We start from the raw sequence: 21,281 nt of genomic DNA, 5'->3' as shown, positions 1-21,281 counted from the left end.
ACAAACTGCGCGATCATAATCTGAGCTGAAGTCCACACGCTTAACCGACTGAGCCACCCTGGTGCCTCTTGAAGCCGCTCCTTTAAAAATGCAAACCAGGGGTGCCTGGGTGGCTCTGTGGTTAAGTCTCTGACTTGGGCTCAGGTCATGATCTCACAGTTTGTGAGTTCGTGACCCGTGTCAGGTCAGGAGCCTGCTTTGGATTCTGTGTCTCCCCCTTCTCTGCCCCTCCCCTGCTCGCACTCTGTCTCTATCTCTCAAGAATAAACGTTAAGAACATTTTTGTAAAATGCAAACCAGTGGGCCCTCCCTGCAGGCCGCAGCCTGACAGGCTGAGCAGCCCCCCGGGCTCCTGACGCCTCCTCCCTCAGGTGTGGCACAGGGCCTCCCCTCACTATGCCAACAGCGGGGCACAGTGCGCTCACCTTCATGCTCGGCGCCAAAGCTGATGGTGAGACTGTTCTAAAAGGCCTCCAGTCCATTTTCCAGGAGCAAGCGATGACAGAGTCGGTGCACAACTGGCAAGACCACAGTTATTTAGCGGCCTTCGTAAACCAAAAAGGCAGCTTTGCCAACTTGAGAATTCACCCACATGGATTGGTATTGTTGGCACTTCAGAGTTATGATGGTGATTCGCAAGGCCAAGTTGAGTCTTTTGAAAAAGTAGAAGAGAGAATGGAAGAACTGAAGCGATGACCACCCATGGACAGATAGTGGCCCACTGCTGATGGCTGCCTGGTTGAGTATGACACAGAGGTGCCTGGTGTAATGAAGATTCACCTTTCAGAACATTACAATTCTACACTCAAAGAAATTTGGAAATATTCTCATCCTTAAGTGGGGGTGTTAACCTGGCAGAGGCTGATTTAGGTATAACCAAACCATCGTGGGCAGTGGAAAAGACTACAGTGGCACTGATTCTAGGGGGTGGAGATGGGGACATATGTTAAATAGTCAAACTGAAACCAGTGATGGTCCCTATGGTAGAGATTGACCAAATGGTGATTGATGAATGTAAGAAATGCATGTGAAAAACATGAGGCGTCACCTTAGACAAAACTTGAAAGAGCCTACTTTCAGGTTCTAATAGAAGAGTCTATCCCAGTACTGAAGAGATACACCAAAGAGAGTTTATGTGATTCATGATTTGACAGCTGTTCCAATCTCCACATCTCCGGAAGGTTCCACATGGGAGTTTCTCAGGCTAATTCTTGAACTCTCAATGAAAGTACTGGAACAGGATAGGAAATATTTTACACATGGTAACTGTCAATTTGACAGAAGCACTGTCAACTCCATGATCAGCTCGGGAGGCTGTACTGTCCTATGGAATTCTAAGGGATCATCGATGTTCTTTCACACTTGGAATTGTGGGTATTTACACTGTTTGGTAGAAAGAACCTTGAAGACCAGTATCCCCTAATCATGCATGCTGCAAATAGCCTTCCTGAACTTCTTATGCTGTATACGACATCAAAATGAGTCAGGCAACAGTGAATTCTTTCAAGTTTTCTTTTTTTTTCTCTAATTCTTATTTTTAATTAAAAAAAAGTAAATGGGGGCACCCGGGTGGCTCTGCCGGTTAATCGCCGACTTCGGCTCAGGTCATGATCTCACGGTTTATGAGTTCGAGCCCCGCATGGGGCTCTGTGCTGACAGCTCAGAGCCTGGAACCTGCTTCAGATTCCGTGTCTCCCTTTCTCTGCCCCTCCCCTGCTCGTGCTCTCTCAAAAGTAAATAAACATTAAAAAAAAAAAAAAAAAAACTAAATGGAAAAAGTATATTTGGATGGGCTAGGGTGTTTCTTTTTTTAAAGTCAGCTTAAGGATGAACAGACAGCACAGCGATGGCTAAATGCACTTAACCCCTAGAATGTGACTTTTGTTACTTTTTTTGTGTGTGGGCTTTTTGTTTCTGTTGTGATCATCAAGATCACAATGATTGAATTTAGTTGTTTGGAGGAATGAACATCACTGTTTTGGTCTGGAGGGAAGTTCTTGATGGTGCTTCTTTCTCCCCAAATTGACTTATTAGATATTGAAATTTGGTGCTTGTAAGAGTTAAGAAAAAATGAATGGCAACGTTTCAGAGAAAAGTATAAATTAGAAAAAAAAAAAAAGGAAACTATCAATGTTAACTATCACTTCTTGAAAACAATTCTTACTGTTTTATGCAGAACTAGTTTTCAGTGAAAACATTTGGGAACACCTTGTAGACACAGGGTGTCATTGGATATTGCTAACAAAATGTGCCACAAAAAATTTCTCATTTCTTCATCTATACAAGCTTTGTTCTGGGATTAGTTCTGGTTTTGACTGTGCAGAATTACTGAATTTTAGAAGAATGCAGTTAATACTTTTGTTCCAGATAGTCCACCTGGACCACCCACAACCATATTCTAAAATGCAAGCAAGCAAAAAGGCATTTTACAGAGGCAAAGACTGAATCCCAAAATGGTAAAGCAACTAGTTCAAGGTTACTCAATGAATCTGACAGCTGGCGGTCCTGCATGCTTCCCATCAGGCTTCAAAGCTGACCTGAGGCCAGGTGACAATGCCATATTCTGCCATGACCTGGAGGCCAGTAAAGAAAGACTTTCTTGAGAGCATTTGGGACAAGGGGGTCTAGAGCTTATATAATTCACAAATACACTTGGGTATTTATGTGTGTCTGTGAAGTTTTAGCTACATACAAAGGATTTACACTACATATTATATCCCCATTGCAAATATTCTTGGTGCATCAGCATATTTGCATATAAAGGGGTAAAAAGTTCTGTAGTAAAGAAACACCTTTTAACTCAGCAGTCTCTGAATTTATTGACCATTGGTTTCCCTCAGTAGCTCGCATAAATTGTATGAAACTAATCACCTTTTTTTGCATAAAAGTTTTTTGGGAAAGGCTATTCTGAATGTCTGTGAAGAGTTTACTGTTTAAACATGGTACATTTAAATGAGATTATATACTAAAAGCATAAAACTTGCTAATAAAGAAAATGTCCAGGATACAGCTTGTGAAAGTAAAAATTTTATTTTGATTGATTTCTCAATGTATATAGTTCAATATAATGCCAGTTTTTAATGGCAAAAATTTGGTTCCACTGAAACTCCATGATGCTACAGAGAGCTACTACTTTCTCCAGGAAGTAAGTAAACAGCTGGAAATAGAAAGCAAAACTTTCTAGCAGCATGGCAACTTATTAAGCTGCAGACCTAACAAGCCTGCAACTTATATACTAAAAATGGCACAAACATGAGCTGGTGACAAAAGTGAGAAATGGAGAACAAGATGTGAACACCAAAAGGAGCAGTATAGGTCCTGTGAAGACAACAAAAAACCAAATATAGCTGTAAGAATTTTTAAGGATAATTATAGAAAAGGGAACCAAATGTTTTACTCAAATGTTTTTTAGAGCCTTTCTTTAGAGATACAAATATATATATATATATATATATTTATCCAAAAATATGTTTTATACAGATAAATGCTTCTCAATTAAAGATGGGACCAAAGCTATAGTTATAACATAAAGCACTGTCTTTTATAAGACTATTTATCCAACTCAATTTTTGATTTCTTTAAGATTAGCGCAGTGTTTTCCAAATATAAGTACCCAACATTCTTTTTATAGATATAAATCAAAGTAGGCATTATTTTTAAAAAGGGTTTGTAGGTTAAACAGTATTTTTCTAAGATGCTGTGCATATAGAACTTATAACAAGCCCCATTAAGAATCATTATTAACAAACATATCAAAAAGGGCTATAGTCAACTTTGCTTCTTTATAGTAAATATTTAATTTTCTGATTTCCAGTTTATAAGTGTTGAAAATGCACAAGAAAGATTTTTTCTTCACATGTAGTTTTATGTTTATATATTTTGATTCAATACATACGGCAATAAATCTCCACACATCGTAACCAATAGTATGTTTTCTTTTAAATGGGGATGTGACATTAACAACCGTTACCTATATAATAAAGCACACAATTATTTTAGCGAATTTACAAATCTTTTTCCCCAGGTGTAAAGACTACAAAAATTCCTAAAAATTAGAGGATACTTGAAAACATATTAAAGTTTGACTTCCAACTTTATAGTATTTCCATTTTACCCTGAAAGATAACTTAAAAAATATGACCTTGCTGGAAGAGGCCATCTTGCTAATATAAAAAATTGGTGACAGCAAGAAATTTTATCACTGATATGTAGAATTTTTGTAAATAGTTATCTCTCCAAATCATTAGAAAAACGTTCAAAGATAAAAAACAAAATAAAATATGGTGGTGGTCCCTAAACTATTTTGAAGGCAGGTAGCTTAGTCTAAGCTAAATATTTTTTTCACTCATAGTAATCATCCTTCCCTCAAATGCCCTTTAAAAAAATGCATGAAACAGTACAATAGCAAGAATCAAAGAGCACAAACTGTATTTTCAAGGACAGAAAAAAATCTCTAGTGCTGAAAGATATAGTAAAAAGCAGATTTCTTTGGGGACATTAATCAATTAGATTATAATTCATTATGAAGATTTCTCTTTTCTATTACGGGGAGAGTCTGCTCCATTTGAAGTTACTGTTCCATTTACACCATTTTCTGAAAAGAGAAAAGAATCAGGGTTACTCTCTTTTCTAAAGAAATGCAAAGAATATCATCTTTATTCATAAAAGTACCTTCAGAAAAGGAAATTTAAAACCTCGTATGTATCCGTTTGTCCTTATGTAAAACTTAGTGGTAGTTAATTTTTAATAGTATTTAACCAATCATAAAACCTGGTAACATGTAACACAATGAACCAAAAGTAGCAAATTAAAAAAAAAACAACTATAATATGTCAATTGTATCTCAAAAAATATAAATTAGAAAAAGGCAATTACTATATGTAAATTTAAAATTTATAAAAAATTTTAAAAAAGTGACAGAAAACAAAAAATTCTAAAATCAATTACAAGAATTTTAAAATAGTAGTCTTAAGAGCAGTACTTTTGATAGAAATAAAGAACCTTTTCACATTTGTCTGCAAAGTTCTTAGGGATATGTTTCTTTACAATACACAGAGTCGCTATTTAGGATAACTCTTATGTTTAGGAGTGTACTATGGCTGCCTTCTTCTTCAAGTTATGATGGATATATATATATATATATATATATATACGTATGCATGTATGTATGTATGTATGTGTGTGTGTGTGTATGTGTGTGTATATAACTAATGTCAGACTCATCTCTCCAAAAAGATCCATAAAAGTTGGAATACATGGGAATGCAAGCTGGTGCAGCCATTCTGAAAAACAATATGGAGGTTCCTCAAAAAACTAAAAATACAACTACCCTACGACCCAGCAATTGCACTAGTAGGCATTTATCCACGGGATACAGGTGTGCTGTTTCGAAGGGACACATGCACCCCCATGTTTATAGCAGCACTATCAACAATAGCCAAAGGATGGAAAGAGCCCAAATGTCCATCGATGGATGAATGGATAAAGAAGATGTGGTATGTATAGACAATGGAGTCTTACTCGGCAATCAGAAAGAATGAAATCTTGCCATTTGCAACTACGTGGATGGAACTGGAGGGTATTATGCTAGGTGAAATTAGCCAGAGAAAGACAAACATCATATGACTTCACTCATATGAGGGCTTTAAGAGATAAAATAGATGAACTAAGGGAAGGGAAACCAAATAAAAACAGGGAGGGGGACAAAACAGAAGAGACCCATAAATATGGAGAACAAACTGAGGGTTACTGGAGGGGTTATGGGAGGGGGGGATGGGCTAAATGGGTAAGGGGCACTAAGGAATCTACTCCTGAAATCATTGTTGCACTATATGCTAATTAATTTGGATGTAAATTAAAAAAAAAAATTAAAAAAAAAAGTTGGAATACAAAACTTGGCTGTTTGAAGACAATGAAAAAAAATACAAACAAGGCAGCTCTGTGTATTTCTCCCAATTACTGAACACACATGCACAAAGCAAGACTCAGAGAAGTCAAGCAGAGAGCACTTCCTTTGCAAGTACAAGAGAGCTGATTACTCTATAACAGGAAGAAAAAAATTTGAATTCAGAATCTGTCAGAGAAGACAGACTGTACAAATAGTTGTTGATGTCCTAGGAATGAGGGCAAACTGGAAATGGATACTGTGACAGGATAGAATGATCTACCCATATTCAACCCAGAGCCTCTATAAACACATCTAGAGCCTACACACATTGTTATATAAAATGTCCAGTATTCAATTAAAAATTACCAGCCATCAGAAAGCAAGACCAAATGACTAAAAACCAAGAGAAAAAAAGTATGTATCAGAAATAGATCTTCGTTTTTTTCAGCCAGCACCAGGTGATGGGCATCTCACAGGACAACTGGCACAAGCCCTGCAAAACCAGGGGCAAGAGAAAGCTCTTCCACAAGAAGCAGAAGTATGAGCTGGGATGCTCTGCCCCATACACACAGTCCCAATCTGGGGAGGCAATAAGAAGTACTGTGCCTTGAGGCTGGATGTGGGGAACTTCTCCTGGGGCTCTGAGTGGAATTACTGACACTGTCTACAATGCATCCAACAGTGAACTAGTCCACACCAAGATACTAGTGAGGAATTGTACTGTGTTCAATGACAGCACACCATGCTGACAACAGTATGAGTCCCACTATGGGCTGCAAGCAGGGAGCCAAGTTGATTCCTAAGGAGGAAGAGATTTTAAACAAAAAAGAATCAAAGAAATTTCAGAAGAAATGTAATGACAGGAAAAAGAATGCCATAATCAGCAGTCTTTAGGAGGAACAGTTCCATCAGGGCAAGCTTCTTGTGTGCATTGCTTGAAGACCAGGTCAGTATGGCTGAGCAGATTGCTATGTGCTAGAGCGCAAGAAGCTGGAATTCTATTTGAGGAAAATCAAGGCCCAGAAAGAAAGAAATGAAAATATGGAGAATTTCACCAGAGAACTAAAATCTTTAATCCTAGAACTGGAAAATACAGTAACTGAAAATGCAGACTTAACAAATGAACAGCAGATTAGGCACAACAGAAGAGACCAGTGAACCAGAAAAAATACTCAGACTGAAACTCAAAGAAAAGGGATGAAAAATGCAGAAAGTATGAAAAGATGTAAGAGACAGGGGAAGGGGATTTAACACATATTATTGGAGTTCCAAAAGGACAAGAGAGAGAATGGGACAGAAGAATATTTGAAGAAATTATGGTCAAGAACTCTCCAAAAATGTAAAAGAAGCTAAGCCACGACTCAGGAAACTCTATATGACAGAATGCAGGATAAATACAAAGACAACCACACCCAGGGACATCACAGTATAACTGCCAAAAAACAAAGACAATAATTATCACACTGGATGAAAATAAATCCAATTATATGTGTCTACACGAGACACAATTTATATTTAATAACAAAGAAAGGTTTAAAGTAGAAAAAATATAGAAAAAGATACACCTCAACATTTTACCAAAAGAAAGTTGGTGTAGCAGGGTGCCTGGGTGGCTCAGTCAATTAAGCGTCTGAATCTTGATTTTGGCTTAGGTCATGATCTCATGGTTTGTGAGTTCGAGCCCTGTGTCTTTCCCACACTGTCCGGCAGATTCTCTCTCTCTCTCTCTCCCTTTCTCTCTGCCCCTCCCTCACTCTCTCTCTCCCTCAAAATAAATAAACATAAAAAAAAACTGTTGTAGCTATAGTAAATTCAGACATTAACTAGAGATGAAGGTGGACATTCATTAAGAGAAAAGGACATATTCAATAGGAATTTAGAACAACCCTAAATTTTGATGTACCTACATCTTCAAAATATTTAAAGCAAAAACTTATAAGCTACAAGGAGAAGTGGTCAATATCTCCTGTAATAACTGACTGAACAAACAGAACTCCTTCCACCAAAACAGTAGAGATATAAAAGACTGAACAATACAGTAACAAATCTGACCTGATATATAATGGAATATCCAACAAATACGGAAAACACACTCTTTTGAAGTATAAATGGAACATTTACCAAAACTGAACACATGCTGAGCCATAATGAAAGTCTCAATAAACTCCAAAGAACTGAAATCATTCAGAACATGTTCTTAAACAATAACAGAATTAAGCTAGAAATGAGTAACAACAACAACAAAACCACTAGAAAATGCCCAAGTAGATGTTAATTAAACAATGTACTAATAAGTAATGCATGGGTCAAAGAAGAAACCAGATTGGAATTATAATATCCTGAACTGAATGATAATGAAAAAGACATATCAAAATTTGTAAAATGCAGCTAAAGCAGTGCTGAAAGGGAAAGTCTGCCCTTAATTGCAAGTAATTCACAAGATGGGTGGAAAATCAATCATATAAAAATTCATTTCAAGAAGGTAAACCACAAATAACAAAACAGCAAATCAAGCCCCAAAAAGGGAAATGAGAACAGAAATCAATGATATGACTATGAAAATCAATAAAATCCCCCACAAATGTTGGTTCTTGGCTAATGAAAAAAAAAAGAGATAAAGGCATAAATTACTAACATAGGGAATAAGATACCACTGTTGTACACAAATTAATAAAAGAATATTATGAATAATTTTACCAGTATAACTGCAATGGACAAATTCCTTGAAAACACAACTTACCAAAAGAGACACAATAAGGAATAAAATATCTGAATAATCCTATTATCTATTAAATAATGTAAATATCCTCCCCTAGAGAAGATTCTAGGTTACATGGCTTCACTGATGGATTCTTCCAAACATTTAAGTACGAAACAATGCTTGAAATCACACAAAGGATAAAGCTATTAATGGTTTGTTTATTTATTTTTGAGAGAGACAGTGTGAGTGGAGGAGGGGCAGAAAGAGATGGACACCAAGGATTCCGAGCAGGCTCTGCACCGTCAGCACAGAGCCTGATGTGGGGCTCAAACCCACAAAACCACAAGATCATGACCTGAGCAGAAACCAAGAGCTGGACACTTAACCACTGAGCCACCCAGGTGCCCCTCAATAGTTTTTATAAAGCCATCATCACCCTGATACCAAGATCTGACAAAAATATTACAAAAACAAGAAGAAAAACAGATTAATTAGAGGCCAATCTTTTGTGAATACAGATGCAAAAATTCTAAAAAAATACTGAAAACACCAATCTACTAAAAGTGATGCATTATCATCATCACCTTTATGCCATAAATGCAAGACTGGTTTTACATCTGAAAACAAGTATTTTACAAAAAAATACCCATCAATATCCTTTATGAATATAGATATAAAAATGCTCAATAAAATACTAGCAAACCAAATCAAACAACATCTTAAAGAGGATTATATACCATGACCAAATGGGATTTATCCCAGGAATGCACTGTTGGCTTAACATTCAAAAATCAATTAATAGGAATACATGATATCAAAAAAATGGAAGGACAAAAACCATCTGATGATCTCAGTAGTAGATGTAGAAAAAGCAAGTGACAAAATATAACATTCTTTCATAATGAAAATACTAACAAACGAGAAATAGAAGGGAACTTCCTCATGCTGCTAAAGACATTTAGGGAAACCCATAGGTAATAACATCATGCTTAATGTGAAAAGACTAGATGCCTTCCTGATAAAATCAGTAACAAGGTAAGAATGTCTGCTCTCACTACTTCTATTCAAAATTATTCTGGAGGTTCTAGGCAGGGCAATATGGCAAGAAAATGAAATAAAAATCATACAGATTTGACAAGAAGAAGTGAAGCCATTTCTATTTGCAGATGACATGATCCTACATACTGAAAATGGCAAGGAATCCACACAAAACTTCACTAGTCAATAATAAACCTAAAAAATTCAGCAATGTTGCAGGATAAAAGATAAATATGGAAAAATCAATTCCATACTGGCAATGATTAACACAAAAATGAAATTAAGAAGACAATTCTATTTACAGTATCATCAAAAAGAATAAAATATTGAGGAATAAAAAGAAATGCAAGACTTACATACTGATAACTATAAAATTTAATTGAAAGAAATGAAAGAAGACCCAAATAAATGGAAAGACATCCATGTTCATACTTCCCAAGTAAATCTATACAGAGTCAAAGTAATCCACATCAAAAGCCCAGCTGGCTTTTTTGCAGAAATTGACAAGCTGATCCTAACATTCATATGGAGGGGTGCCTGGCTGGTTCAGTCATTAGAGAATGTGACTCTTTGTCTGGGGGTTATGAGTTCAAAGCCCCATGCTGGGTGTAGAGATTACTTAAAATCTTAAAAAAAAAATTCACATGGAAGTGCAAGGGACCAGAGTAACTAAAGCATGAAGAAGGACAAAATGGAAGACTCACATTTCCTGATTTCAAAACTAACTAGAAAGCAACAGTAATCAAGACAGTGTGGTATTGGCATAAGAATAGGTACACAGATTGACAGAATAGAATCGAGAGCCCAGGAATAAATTCTTACTTTTGGATCAACCGATTTTCTCCCCTCGCCAAAAACAAGTTATTTATTCTGCCCTGTAAGCACTTGACCAACTGGTTTTCAATAGGAATATCAGGACAACTTAATAGAGAAAGGTTAGTCTTTTTGACAAATGGTGCAAGGGACAGCTGCATATCATATGTAAAAACAATGAATGTAAAATGGTGCAACTACTTTAGAAATCAGTTTAGCAATTTCCCTGAAAATGTTAAACACACAGTTAACTATCGGACCCAGCAATTCATTCCTAGGTATATATCCAAGAAAGCAAAAACAGGGGTTCAAGCAAAAGCTTGTACATAAATGTTTACAGCAGCATTATTCATAGTAGCCAAAGAGTGGAAACAATCCAAATGCCTATCAACTAATAAATGATAAACATAATTTGGTATATTCACACAATAGAATAGTATTTGGCCATAAAAAGGAATAAAGTATTGGCATATGCTGCAATGTATATATGTTGCATATGTGCATATACATCCACTTAGGTACATGCTAAGTGAAAGAAATCATTTGCAAAAGATCACATATTATATGATTCCATATAATATGCAGAAAAGACCAATCCATAGAGACAGAAAATAGGTAAGTATTTGTCAGGGGTAGGGGGAAGAAAGGGATAGGAAATGACTGCTAGTGGGCATGGGGTTTCTTTCTGGGGAGATAAAAATGTTCTGGAATTAGATAGTGGTTCACGAACTTTGTGAATATACTTAAGAACCACTGAAACCTACACTTTAAAGGTTGAATTTTATGGTATATGATTAAATTTGGTATGGTATTAAATAAATATTACTCAGAGAAATTAAAGACAACCTAGGTAAATAGAAGTATACACCATGTTTACGCCCTGAAGTGCTCTATTCTCCCTGAAATGATCTATAGATTCAATGTAATTCCAATCCAGTTTCTCAGCAAGAGTTTTTTTTGGGGGGAGGGGGAGAGGGCGGGGGTGAAAATTGACAAAGATGTACAAAAATTTATACGAAATACAAAGGCCCAAGAATTACTTAGACAAGCTTGAATAGGACACGGCTGGAGGACATAAACTATCAAATATGAAGACATACAAGAGGCAAACCAGAGTCGATAAAACTGGAACTCCCTGTGTCACAGTTCCAAGTAGAACACCAAACAGAAGTTCAAAAAAATTATTGCAATGTCAATGCCTTTTCAATCAAAATCCAGAGGAGAAAAGAAGGCAGATGCAGGCTCAAATATGAAAGATCAAGCAATAAGAAGTTATAGAAAGAGCTCTTCCAGTTGGGACTAAAGGGCAGATGGGAAGGGGCTGTAAAGAGGTTTTGTATTCTAAATATTAGTAAGATGCTTGAAAGCACAAACTACCACTCTCTAGGTTAGTTACTGGCTACTAAAACAGCCCAAACATACTAGTCTAATGGAAAGCTTGGGAAAGAGAAATTTAGTGGACAGCTTTTGAGGGGAATAACTGACCTCACACAATAACTGTAGAATGGGGCAAGTTTTACTTTGCCTCTAATTTTGCTAAAGAGAGAGAAAAAAATTTCTTTATAAGATTTTAAATCTTAATACGTTTATAATAAGACTCCACAACATTTAACAAAAAAATGTTTTCCACTGCTTACTGAATACAAACCTGTTCCTTTCCTAGAAGACCTGCCTTTAGTCACTGTTGGTTTCTTCTTCACAGTTGGTGCCTGAAAAGTAGAATGTTCTCTCCACCTCCGAAGCTGAAAATTAATGAACTTCCACATCATGAAGGCTTGGGTAATGCAAATGGATGCCAGGACAGCAATTCTGAGGATATTAAAGTCAATAAACAAAACATTAAGAGTACATCAAAACAATGTCATTGAATGAAGCATTCTATCTTGTACTGACAGAATTAACTTAGTGCTAAATTCCCAAGGCTGACAAGATTATGTTAATAAACAATTATTCCATTAGTAGTTAATCCCCAAAGTCAAAGAGATCCTTTAGTATTTCAATTCAGACATATGCAACTGCAACACGTCTGATATCAAATCAAATAAATATGCTCCCCCCATATTTGTCTCTATTTTTTTAAAGGGGATTTGTATCATAAATTGGTAATACATACTATAAGGCAGGACAAAGTGAGAAAAATGTTAAATCGATTGTACCTTACAGCTAACACATTGAAGTTCCCAGCACTGAAATCCAATTTCTGGTTCTCTGCTCTTGCAAGGCCAAAGCCAACAGTGAGTACTGAAAGAATTAAAGTCAGAAGTCTTCCCAAAACAAACAAAACTGCCCACAGAGAAAACCTGTAAGAAAAATATCCTAAGTCAAATTCATAAAATTGCAAAGATATGAAAAGATTCTAATATGAATCAGATTCCTATTAAGTAAATGCATATTCAGACAGCATTTCCTATTGTTCTGCAAAAGAGATTCAGAAGTAAAATGTCTGGGATGTGCTATATACTATATCACACTCTTGAAGATACATAACAGCATATTTAAGATTCTAGGAAGTCCAATAAAGAAATAATTAATTTTGAGAATGCAAGCTGGTGCAGCCACTCTGGAAAACAGTATGGAGGTTCCTCAAAAAACTAAAAATACAACTACCCTACGACCCAGCAATTGCACTACTAGGCATTTATCCAAGGGATACAGGTGTGCTGTTTCGAAGGGACACATGCACCCCCATGTTTATAGCAGCACTATCAACAACAGCCAAAGGATGGAAAGAACCCAAATGTCCATCAATGGATGAGTGGATAAAGAAGATGTGGTGTGTATGTATGTATGTGTGTGTGTATATGTGTATATATATATATACACATATACACACACACATACATACAATGGAGTATTACTCGGCAATCAAAAAGAGTGAAATCTTGCCATTTGCAACTACATGGATGGAACTGGAGGGTATTATGCTAAGTGAAATTAGAGAAAGACAAAAATCATATGACTTCACTCATATGAGGACTTTAAGAGACAAAACAGATGAACATAAGGGAAGGGAAAGAAAAATAATATAAAAACAGGGAAGGGAACAAAACATAAGAGACTCTTAAATATGAAGAACAAACACAGGGTTACTGGAGGGGTTTTGGGAGGGGGGATGGACTAAATGGGTAAGGGGCCATAAGGAATCTACTCCTGAAATCATTGTTGCACTATATGCTAATCTGGATGTAAATTAAAAAAAATAAAAAATAAAACAAGTTAATAAAAAAATTAAATTTAATTAAAAAAATATTAATTTTTATTTAGCTGATCTCTTTTTTAAGTATAACTATCATTAATGATCCTCAAAATTATTGGTACATAGAAAAATTTTCAAAAATGCTAAATAAGACAAAACAAAAGCTATCCTGTTAACAGAACACCCATTCCCATTTAATAGGCCTACTTTTACTTTTTTTTTTTTTAAAACAAGTCATAGTGCTCTAATTCTGTTTTCAGTCCAATTGTGCCGTTGAAATGTTTTAGCATCTTATATAATCTATTATTTAATCTTCTTCTTCCCTGTTACTTTTATCCCTATTATCACTTCCTTATTACTCCTCCTCCAAAAGAAAAACATGCATTAAACAAAAGAGAAGTTATAATAGAAAAGTAAACCCTAAAACTCTTCCAAATTACAAGTTTCAATGTAACATCTGGCTAACTAAGACAAGACTCCATTTTAGAGAATAAAATACCATCCTGAATTGTAAAATCGTTTCATTTTATTTAAAGCTACTACTAACAGCTTACAGAGTGATATAACTGCCGGCAGCAGGGACCTTGGCAATAGCTCAGTCCTTGACAATACAGGCCCTGACTCTTTAATTACACAAGAAACAGAATGGCTAAGCAACTTACCCTTTCTGATACTTTTCGTCACTAAAATAAAACAGGCGGGAAATGTGGAAAAGAAATTCAACAAAATAATGCAGCACCAGAAGAACAAGTCCCAGATGATTCAAGCTGTTAAAAGAACAAATTTAAAATGTAAAGATTAATTAGCAGACAGATTAGCATACTATCTACCCAGTCCATTTACACATCCAAACAAAATCCCAACTCACTTTAAAAGATAAGCTCCAGCGATGTGAAAGAGGTAAAGACCAATGTAGACAAGCTGACGAGGAATATCTTCCTGTAAACAGAGATGCATTACAGATTAAAACATGCCGAAACATTTCCGTTCCTTAGTAGCAGTGTGGTAGAGTGAAAAAATACACTCTTAGAGAAGACCTTAGAGAAGACCTATTCAGCCCCAGCATTCTACCCCAGCTGCTACACGGCTTTAGCACCTTTCTAGGCTTCAGCTGTCTCACCTGGAAAATGTGACTCAATACTTGGGTTTGCCTGAATCAGAAGAACTCAAAATCCCTTTCAGGGCCAAAACCTATGGTTTCTTTCTGTAATAAACATCTATTAAATGACATAATGTTGATAATCACAATGCTGCCCTTCTAATATTAAAATTGCTATGTTTATAGCAGTAGAGATGCTTTTATTTAAAGTAGTATTCATATTTTTTAGCTCATGCTTTGAATCCCTTTTAACCGTTATAACCATTAAAACTGAAGGTTAAAATTTTATCTTCTCGCTTAGGATACTACCTTGTTATATAGTCTTTCTCCTTCTAATAACCCTGTAAAGCCACATATCCAGATTCTACTTTTTGCTTTTCTTTTTTCTTCCACAGTCCCTAGTGACCTGGTTATCTTAAAAACCGTGTTTAAAAAAAAATGTGAGTCAAGGGCTACTAGTGGATCATGAAATCAATTTAGGGGTCACACTAGTATCTTTTAAAATATGAAATAAACTAGAAAATACTAGGGTGTACAGCACATTGCACTGTTTCATGAAAATTTTATTATGGTTTTCACACACACACACATATACACATTAAATTATAATGTAAAATATGATTTTTCATCTTGACTTGCAGTCAAAAATATTTGTAAAAACTGACAGTGTTAAACCCAGTAAACACTTGTTAATTAATGAAATGCATAGACTTCTCATTTCTACTCTCTCTGGTTTTTGCTCTTCCACACATGTATGTGTGTGTGTATGTGTATGTGTGTGTGTATGTGTGCCTGTGTGTATAAAACATAGTTACATTAGCCTGATCTACGTGTAGTATAAAGCTGTATTAATCTGGTTAGTACTATTCATGTACTACAGCTGCTAATTACAATTTCTTACATGGTGGGTTGATGCTAAATGGACTGAACTGTATTCTTCTGGAACCTCACAAAACTCATGTCTGCCACCTAGTACAGCTGAGTGCAAGTCTCTACAGTTCAGTAGAGTTACTTCCCCAAATCTTCGGAGAAAGAACAGAGATTTTACAATTGTAGTTTTGAAATTGAAAACTCTTCTCTAGTAAGAATGGTACAAAGATCAAGTGTTAGAAAGGCAAGAGAAGAGTCAGATATTACCACACATAGTACTATGTTTTGGGACTGTCAGAGAAAAAACCCAAGATAGAACATCAACTTTAGAGAGGTTCTTCCATTTGGAAAGAGAAGGATCTCTGAAAAGGAACTTTCTTAATTAAGATTTTCTCCACATAATTTTTAAACTTCCAATGAAATATTTCTCCCTACAAAAGGAGAGAGGGAGAACAATGTCAAGACTAACATGCGAAAAATTCAACAAGGGAACCTTTTTCTGCTCTTACAATAATTTTAGAACAGCTCACTGGTAGTGTTATAAATGTGTTTTCATATGCTATGAATAGAGGTGCCACTAAATATATACATGATATACATGTTTCCTAGGGTGTGGTATTCATAGCACTGGCACTGTACAAAATGATTTTAGATAGTACACAACAAAATACTTTTGTTGCGTATAGTTACAATACTTTTAACTATAATTTTAATTAAAATATTTTAAGTTAGAGCAAGTGGCATGTAAATGACTTGATATGGGAAATACTGCCATATTCCTTCAGATGTGTTAATCAATGCTCCAAATTTCTGAGGCAAAAAGAGACCAGGGAGACCCTCGATACTCGTTACAAAAGCTCTGAAGTGTTTAAATTACTGACTGAACACTAAACTCATTTTCTTACATAAAAACTTGTGTAACACAATGGAATTAATTTTCTGGAATGACTGCAGGAAAAACTATTTTATAGAATCTAACTTCTTGGAGGGGATTAAAAAATATTTAATTTCTAAAAAATGTTTATTTATTTTGAGAGAGAGAGAGAGAGCAGGGAAGGGGGGAGAGAGAATCACAAGCAGGCTTCTTCATGCTGTCAGTGCAGAGCCTGACGAGGGGCTTGAACTCACAGACTGTGAAATCATGACCTGAGCTGAAGTCGGACGCTCAACTGACCAAGCCACCCAGGTGCCCCAGAAAGAGCTTTTAAAATAGTTTCTACAACTTTCCAAAGGACAGAGGATCAAGAAATCTTTTTCCAAATAACATTCCCTTCAGCTATATACAAATTGACCAATGTCTATAAAGGAATGTTGGAAGTCCAACCAGAGAAAAAGTTTAAGTAAAAACGGGTGACACAGAGGAGTGTTAATACTACAGGGAATGGTGGAGATTGTTGTGAACTGGAGAACACACATTCTACATTAAAGACATTCCCATATTCTTTTAAAATTACAAAGGCAATGGGGATGATATAACATGATTTTTTAAAAGAGAAATTTTACCTATATTTCAATTAGATCATGGCTATAATGGCACCCCTGTTTTAGGCCAAACTCCTCCAACATTTTCCAATCCTTGTGGGGTTAGAGCTCCACTGGCAGGGTGCTTATATGTCTGAGGCCAACAACAACCTTGCCTAGCACTATGGTCTCTGGGGTTACACATTTCCATGGAGTGAGGGGAATGGGAAACAGAGGTGGCTGGGTGAAACCTGGCCATCTTCGTTCACTGGCCACATCAGAGATTCCAGTTAGGCAGTCAGCAGACTGTCCAAGAGCATCGATCATTGTTCTACAATCTAGTGTCTAGCTGAACTGCTGAAAGAAAGCTGTTTTGGCTTCTCAAGACATTTTCACACAGCATCCTATAATATTATTACGTAAACAAATGTTTTCTACCAGGAGCCAGAAATTAGGTTTTGTTTATTTTGTTTAAAGATTAATAAACTTCTTTTGTATTTGAGTGGAAAAAATATATAATGAAAATGAGTTATTAGAAAAGCTTTATCAAGCTCTTATATATTCTTTTTTCTAAAATTTTTTTAATGTTTATTCATTTTTGAGAGAGAGAGAGAGAGAGAGAGAGAGAGACAGAGTGTGAGCGGGGGAGGGGCAAGGAGAGAGGGAGACACAGAATTCGAAGCAGGCTCCAGGCTCTGGGCTGTCAGCACAGAACCCGACATCGGGCTCAAACCCACAGACTGTGAGATCATGACCTGAGCCAAAATTGACCGCTTAACCAACTGAGCCACACAGGCGCCCCAAGTTCTTATATATTCTTAATGCTAATGTTTAAATAGTTTATATAAGAATGATTTCATTCTTATGAATGATGAATTAAAATTCTAATAGTCTCATTTTTTATGGAAAATCTAGTAAATATAGGACATTAAGTCAAAACAAGTTCTAAAATTATAAATAACTTCAAGTGCCATTTTCAGTTGTTATTCAAACATCTTTTTATTAAAAAGATCAGGCATATACTTCAGTAAAATTCTATCTTTATAAGAAAATGCTTTTCTTAACTACACACTACTAAAAACTTGACTTTAAATGGAATAGCATAAATATGCCCAAACACAAGGCAAAGATTTTCGCCTAAACCACACATGGAGCCACCTCCTATTTAAATCTTTTCAAAGCTCTTATGTTATAGGGATCTAGATCATTATTTTGAGCAACAAATACATGTTTGGGGAAGTTACACAGCCTGAAGAACCTTAATCAATGTTACTTCTAAGTGCTTATAGAGGTCTAACAGAGGAATCACTAGAGGGAAGATGATGCACTTTGGAAAAACGGAGTTAAAGGATTCAAAATTGGCTCTAGTGATGAATGACAGGTATGAACAACAAAGTTGCATGTGGAAAGTGTGAATATAACTTTCATGAAGTGGGAATGGGAAAATGCATTACATCTGATTTAAAATACTTCATATGACAATGCAATATGCATGTATAATTAAACGAAATAAACTGAATATTGGAAATAAAGTATTTGGCTATCTCCTCTAGACTTCCCTGAAAGCTCATATATTCAAGTTGGCTGAGAAATTACATGGTTAATCTTCTTATGGGCAAAATGGAGTAATGTTTATATGGAGCCATACATACTGTATGCAATTAAAATATTCTCCTCAGGAGAAACTGAGTTATTTGTGACTAACACACCCCTTGAACTGCTACTAACAGTGTTCCTTCCTTTCTTCATTTCTCTGTAGGATCAGTTCGAAACAATCACTGTACTAGTTTCTTCCAGTAAAGAGTTCTTCCAAAAATAATTTTCATAGAGTAAATTTTAAGAAACTGTTTAACACATATGCAGCTGTTACTTTCAAATTATGTTAATTACTTGAAACAGTTACTTTTGACTGTCATATGTAGGTGTTAAAAATAGTTTCAGTTAAGTTCTAAGTTATGCAAATTATTCCATAAAAATTAGATTGCATTTCTGGAGAAATGCCATCTGGCAGGAATTGATAAGGAAAGAACTTTGAAAACTAAAATGAACATTCACTTTGAAATGTCCCTCTTTATTTACATGGTCACGGAACAAGACAGAGACATATGGATTAATAATGAAGCCCAAACGTCTTATGTCCATGGGTATACAAGTACATACATGAAGAAAGCTTTAAATATTTGAGCCATGGTAGTAAGACATCAAGAAACTATGATGTTCTCAGCAATACTGCCCAACAGAAGTTTCTGCGATGATGGAAATGTTCTCTATCTCTTCTATCCAAAATGGCAGACATGTAGCCACTTGTGGCTAAGTGAGTACTTGTAATAGGGCTAAGTGTGACTCAGAAAGTAAATTTGGTTTTTAATTGTAATTACTTCACGTATTAAAAAATTTTTTTTTGCTGCTACTTAATTTTGAGAAAGAGAGAGAGAGTATAAGTGGGAGAAGGGCAGGGACAGAGAGGGAGACACAGCCAAAGCAGGCTTCAGGCTCTGAGCCCTCAGCACAAAGCCTGATGAGGGGCTTGAACTCACAGACTGCGAGATCAGGACCTGAGCTGAAGCTGCACACTCAACCAACTGAGCCACCCAGGCTCCCCAACTGTAGTTACTTTAAATGTGGCCAGTGGCTTCTGTTTTGGACAATACAGCTCTAGGACATCTGTGGTTCACATTAGGTGCTTAATGAATATGGAAGGGCTTCTGGAAATTGTGAGCCTAAGAATCTTATCTTAACACAGTTCTTTTTTTTTCTTTTGTTATTTTGAGGGAGAGAGAGAAAAAGAGAGAGTAAGAGCTCATGAGCAGGGGAGGGGCACAGAGAGAGGGAAAGAGAGAATCCCAAGCAGGGTCCATGCAGTTAGCACAGAGCCCAACTGTGGGGCTTGATGTCATGAAATGAACTGTGAGATCATGACCTGAACTGAAATCATGAGTCAGAAGTTCAACCAACTGAGCCACCCCTTATCTTAACATAGTTCTAAGCCAAAGGTTTTATGGATCTTCATCCTTATCCTTATAATCAACTTAACTAGAAAAACATTCTTCTTGATACAAGAAATTAACGTAAAGATAACTTCTTTCGAGACATAGTACATGAACTCTAAATTGGTGCTATTTTCTAATCATAGCAGACATCAGGACAGATGTTGTTGATGACAAACACATAGGACACAAAAAACACAGACACAAAACAGTAGTAAATCAGGTATCTATACTCATGGATTAACTATTTGCAGTACATAAATAAATGTGGCTTTGGAGAAGGCAGAGATAAACTGGTCACATTACACTTCTATCCTGAAAAGCTTCTCAAAGCAAGGAGGCTTTAAATGCAGAAAAATGTAAATACATATATAACAAATAGTATAAAGAATCCCCATGTAGCCATACCCATCTTTAATACTTGTTAACTCAGGACCAAACTTGTTTTGTCCATATTCCCACCCATGTTTCCTATATGGGGATTTTATAAATAATCTCTCCCTGAGGAAGGGAATAAGAGCATTTGATTAGTTTAAAGGTATTCCCAGAAAAAGAACTGATGTGCTGGGATCATAAAATTAGAGACTATCAGTGTGAATGAAGACCAAGGAGAGAAAAGAGGAAAAAAGGAGCAGAGAGGAGGTTGTATACACCAAAGAAACCCATAGAGGACAGGTGAACAGCTGTATTTTATTTTATTTACTTATTTATTTCTTGAGAGAGAGAGGGAGCATGAGTAGGGCAAAGGGAGAGAGAGAGAGAATCTTAAGAATCTTAAGTCCTGAACCAGGGCTCGATCCCATGATCCCAGGATCATGAGCTGAGCTGAAATCAACTGACTGAACCACCCAGATGCCCTCAGCAGTTTAAAGCAACAGGGAACTGGTACAGGTTTGAGAGAAGAAAGGGTTAAATAAGGGAACTAAAATTTACTTTGCGGACATCCGACTTCAGGAGTACGGAGGATAAAGCAGAAAGAAGGATATCGCACTGCTCTGGTAGTTATTTGTTCAAATACAACAAACAACAAACAAACATCTTTCCCACATGTTAAAAGTACGCTCCACCCATTTCAGGAAAAGTTTCACCGTTGAGTGTTTAACTATGGTTTACTTTATTTTATGCTGAATTTTTCACTGCGACTTAGCACATAGAACGGTTAGTTGTAAAATAATTTGATTAATCCTTTTGTCTCATTTGTGAAACTCCTAAGAGTATCAATAATATAA

General features: G+C 36.1%; 1 protein-coding gene and 2 pseudogenes across 1 annotated transcript in view; 2 read left to right on the top strand and 1 right to left on the bottom strand.

Annotated features, from left to right (window-relative positions):
• The first annotated feature begins 382 nt into the window (after positions 1-382).
• On the top strand, positions 383-1,482 carry LOC113600759 (spermine synthase-like; annotated as a pseudogene).
• Positions 1,483-3,011: 1,529 nt separating this feature from the next.
• TRAM1 (translocation associated membrane protein 1) overlaps positions 3,012-21,281 on the bottom strand; it is a 32,661-nt gene continuing 14,391 nt past the window's right edge. The window contains exons 7-11 of the mRNA XM_027064436.2: positions 14,504-14,574; positions 14,298-14,402; positions 12,596-12,739; positions 12,088-12,248; positions 3,012-4,594 (exon numbers count right to left, since the gene is read on the bottom strand). Of these exons, the coding sequence (XP_026920237.1) occupies positions 4,521-4,594; positions 12,088-12,248; positions 12,596-12,739; positions 14,298-14,402; positions 14,504-14,574 (555 nt within the window). The 3' untranslated portion in view covers positions 3,012-4,520. The remainder of the gene's footprint in view (positions 4,595-12,087; positions 12,249-12,595; positions 12,740-14,297; positions 14,403-14,503; positions 14,575-21,281) is intronic.
• LOC113600766 (40S ribosomal protein S8-like) lies at positions 6,349-7,439 on the top strand (annotated as a pseudogene).

The sequence above is a fragment of the Acinonyx jubatus genome, chromosome F2 (genome assembly GCF_027475565.1).
Source record: "Acinonyx jubatus isolate Ajub_Pintada_27869175 chromosome F2, VMU_Ajub_asm_v1.0, whole genome shotgun sequence".
In the NCBI taxonomy this organism is placed as follows: domain Eukaryota; kingdom Metazoa; phylum Chordata; class Mammalia; order Carnivora; family Felidae; genus Acinonyx; species Acinonyx jubatus.
The sequence above is the reverse complement of the archived record's forward strand: the minus strand, read 5'-3'. Positions and strand labels throughout refer to the sequence as shown.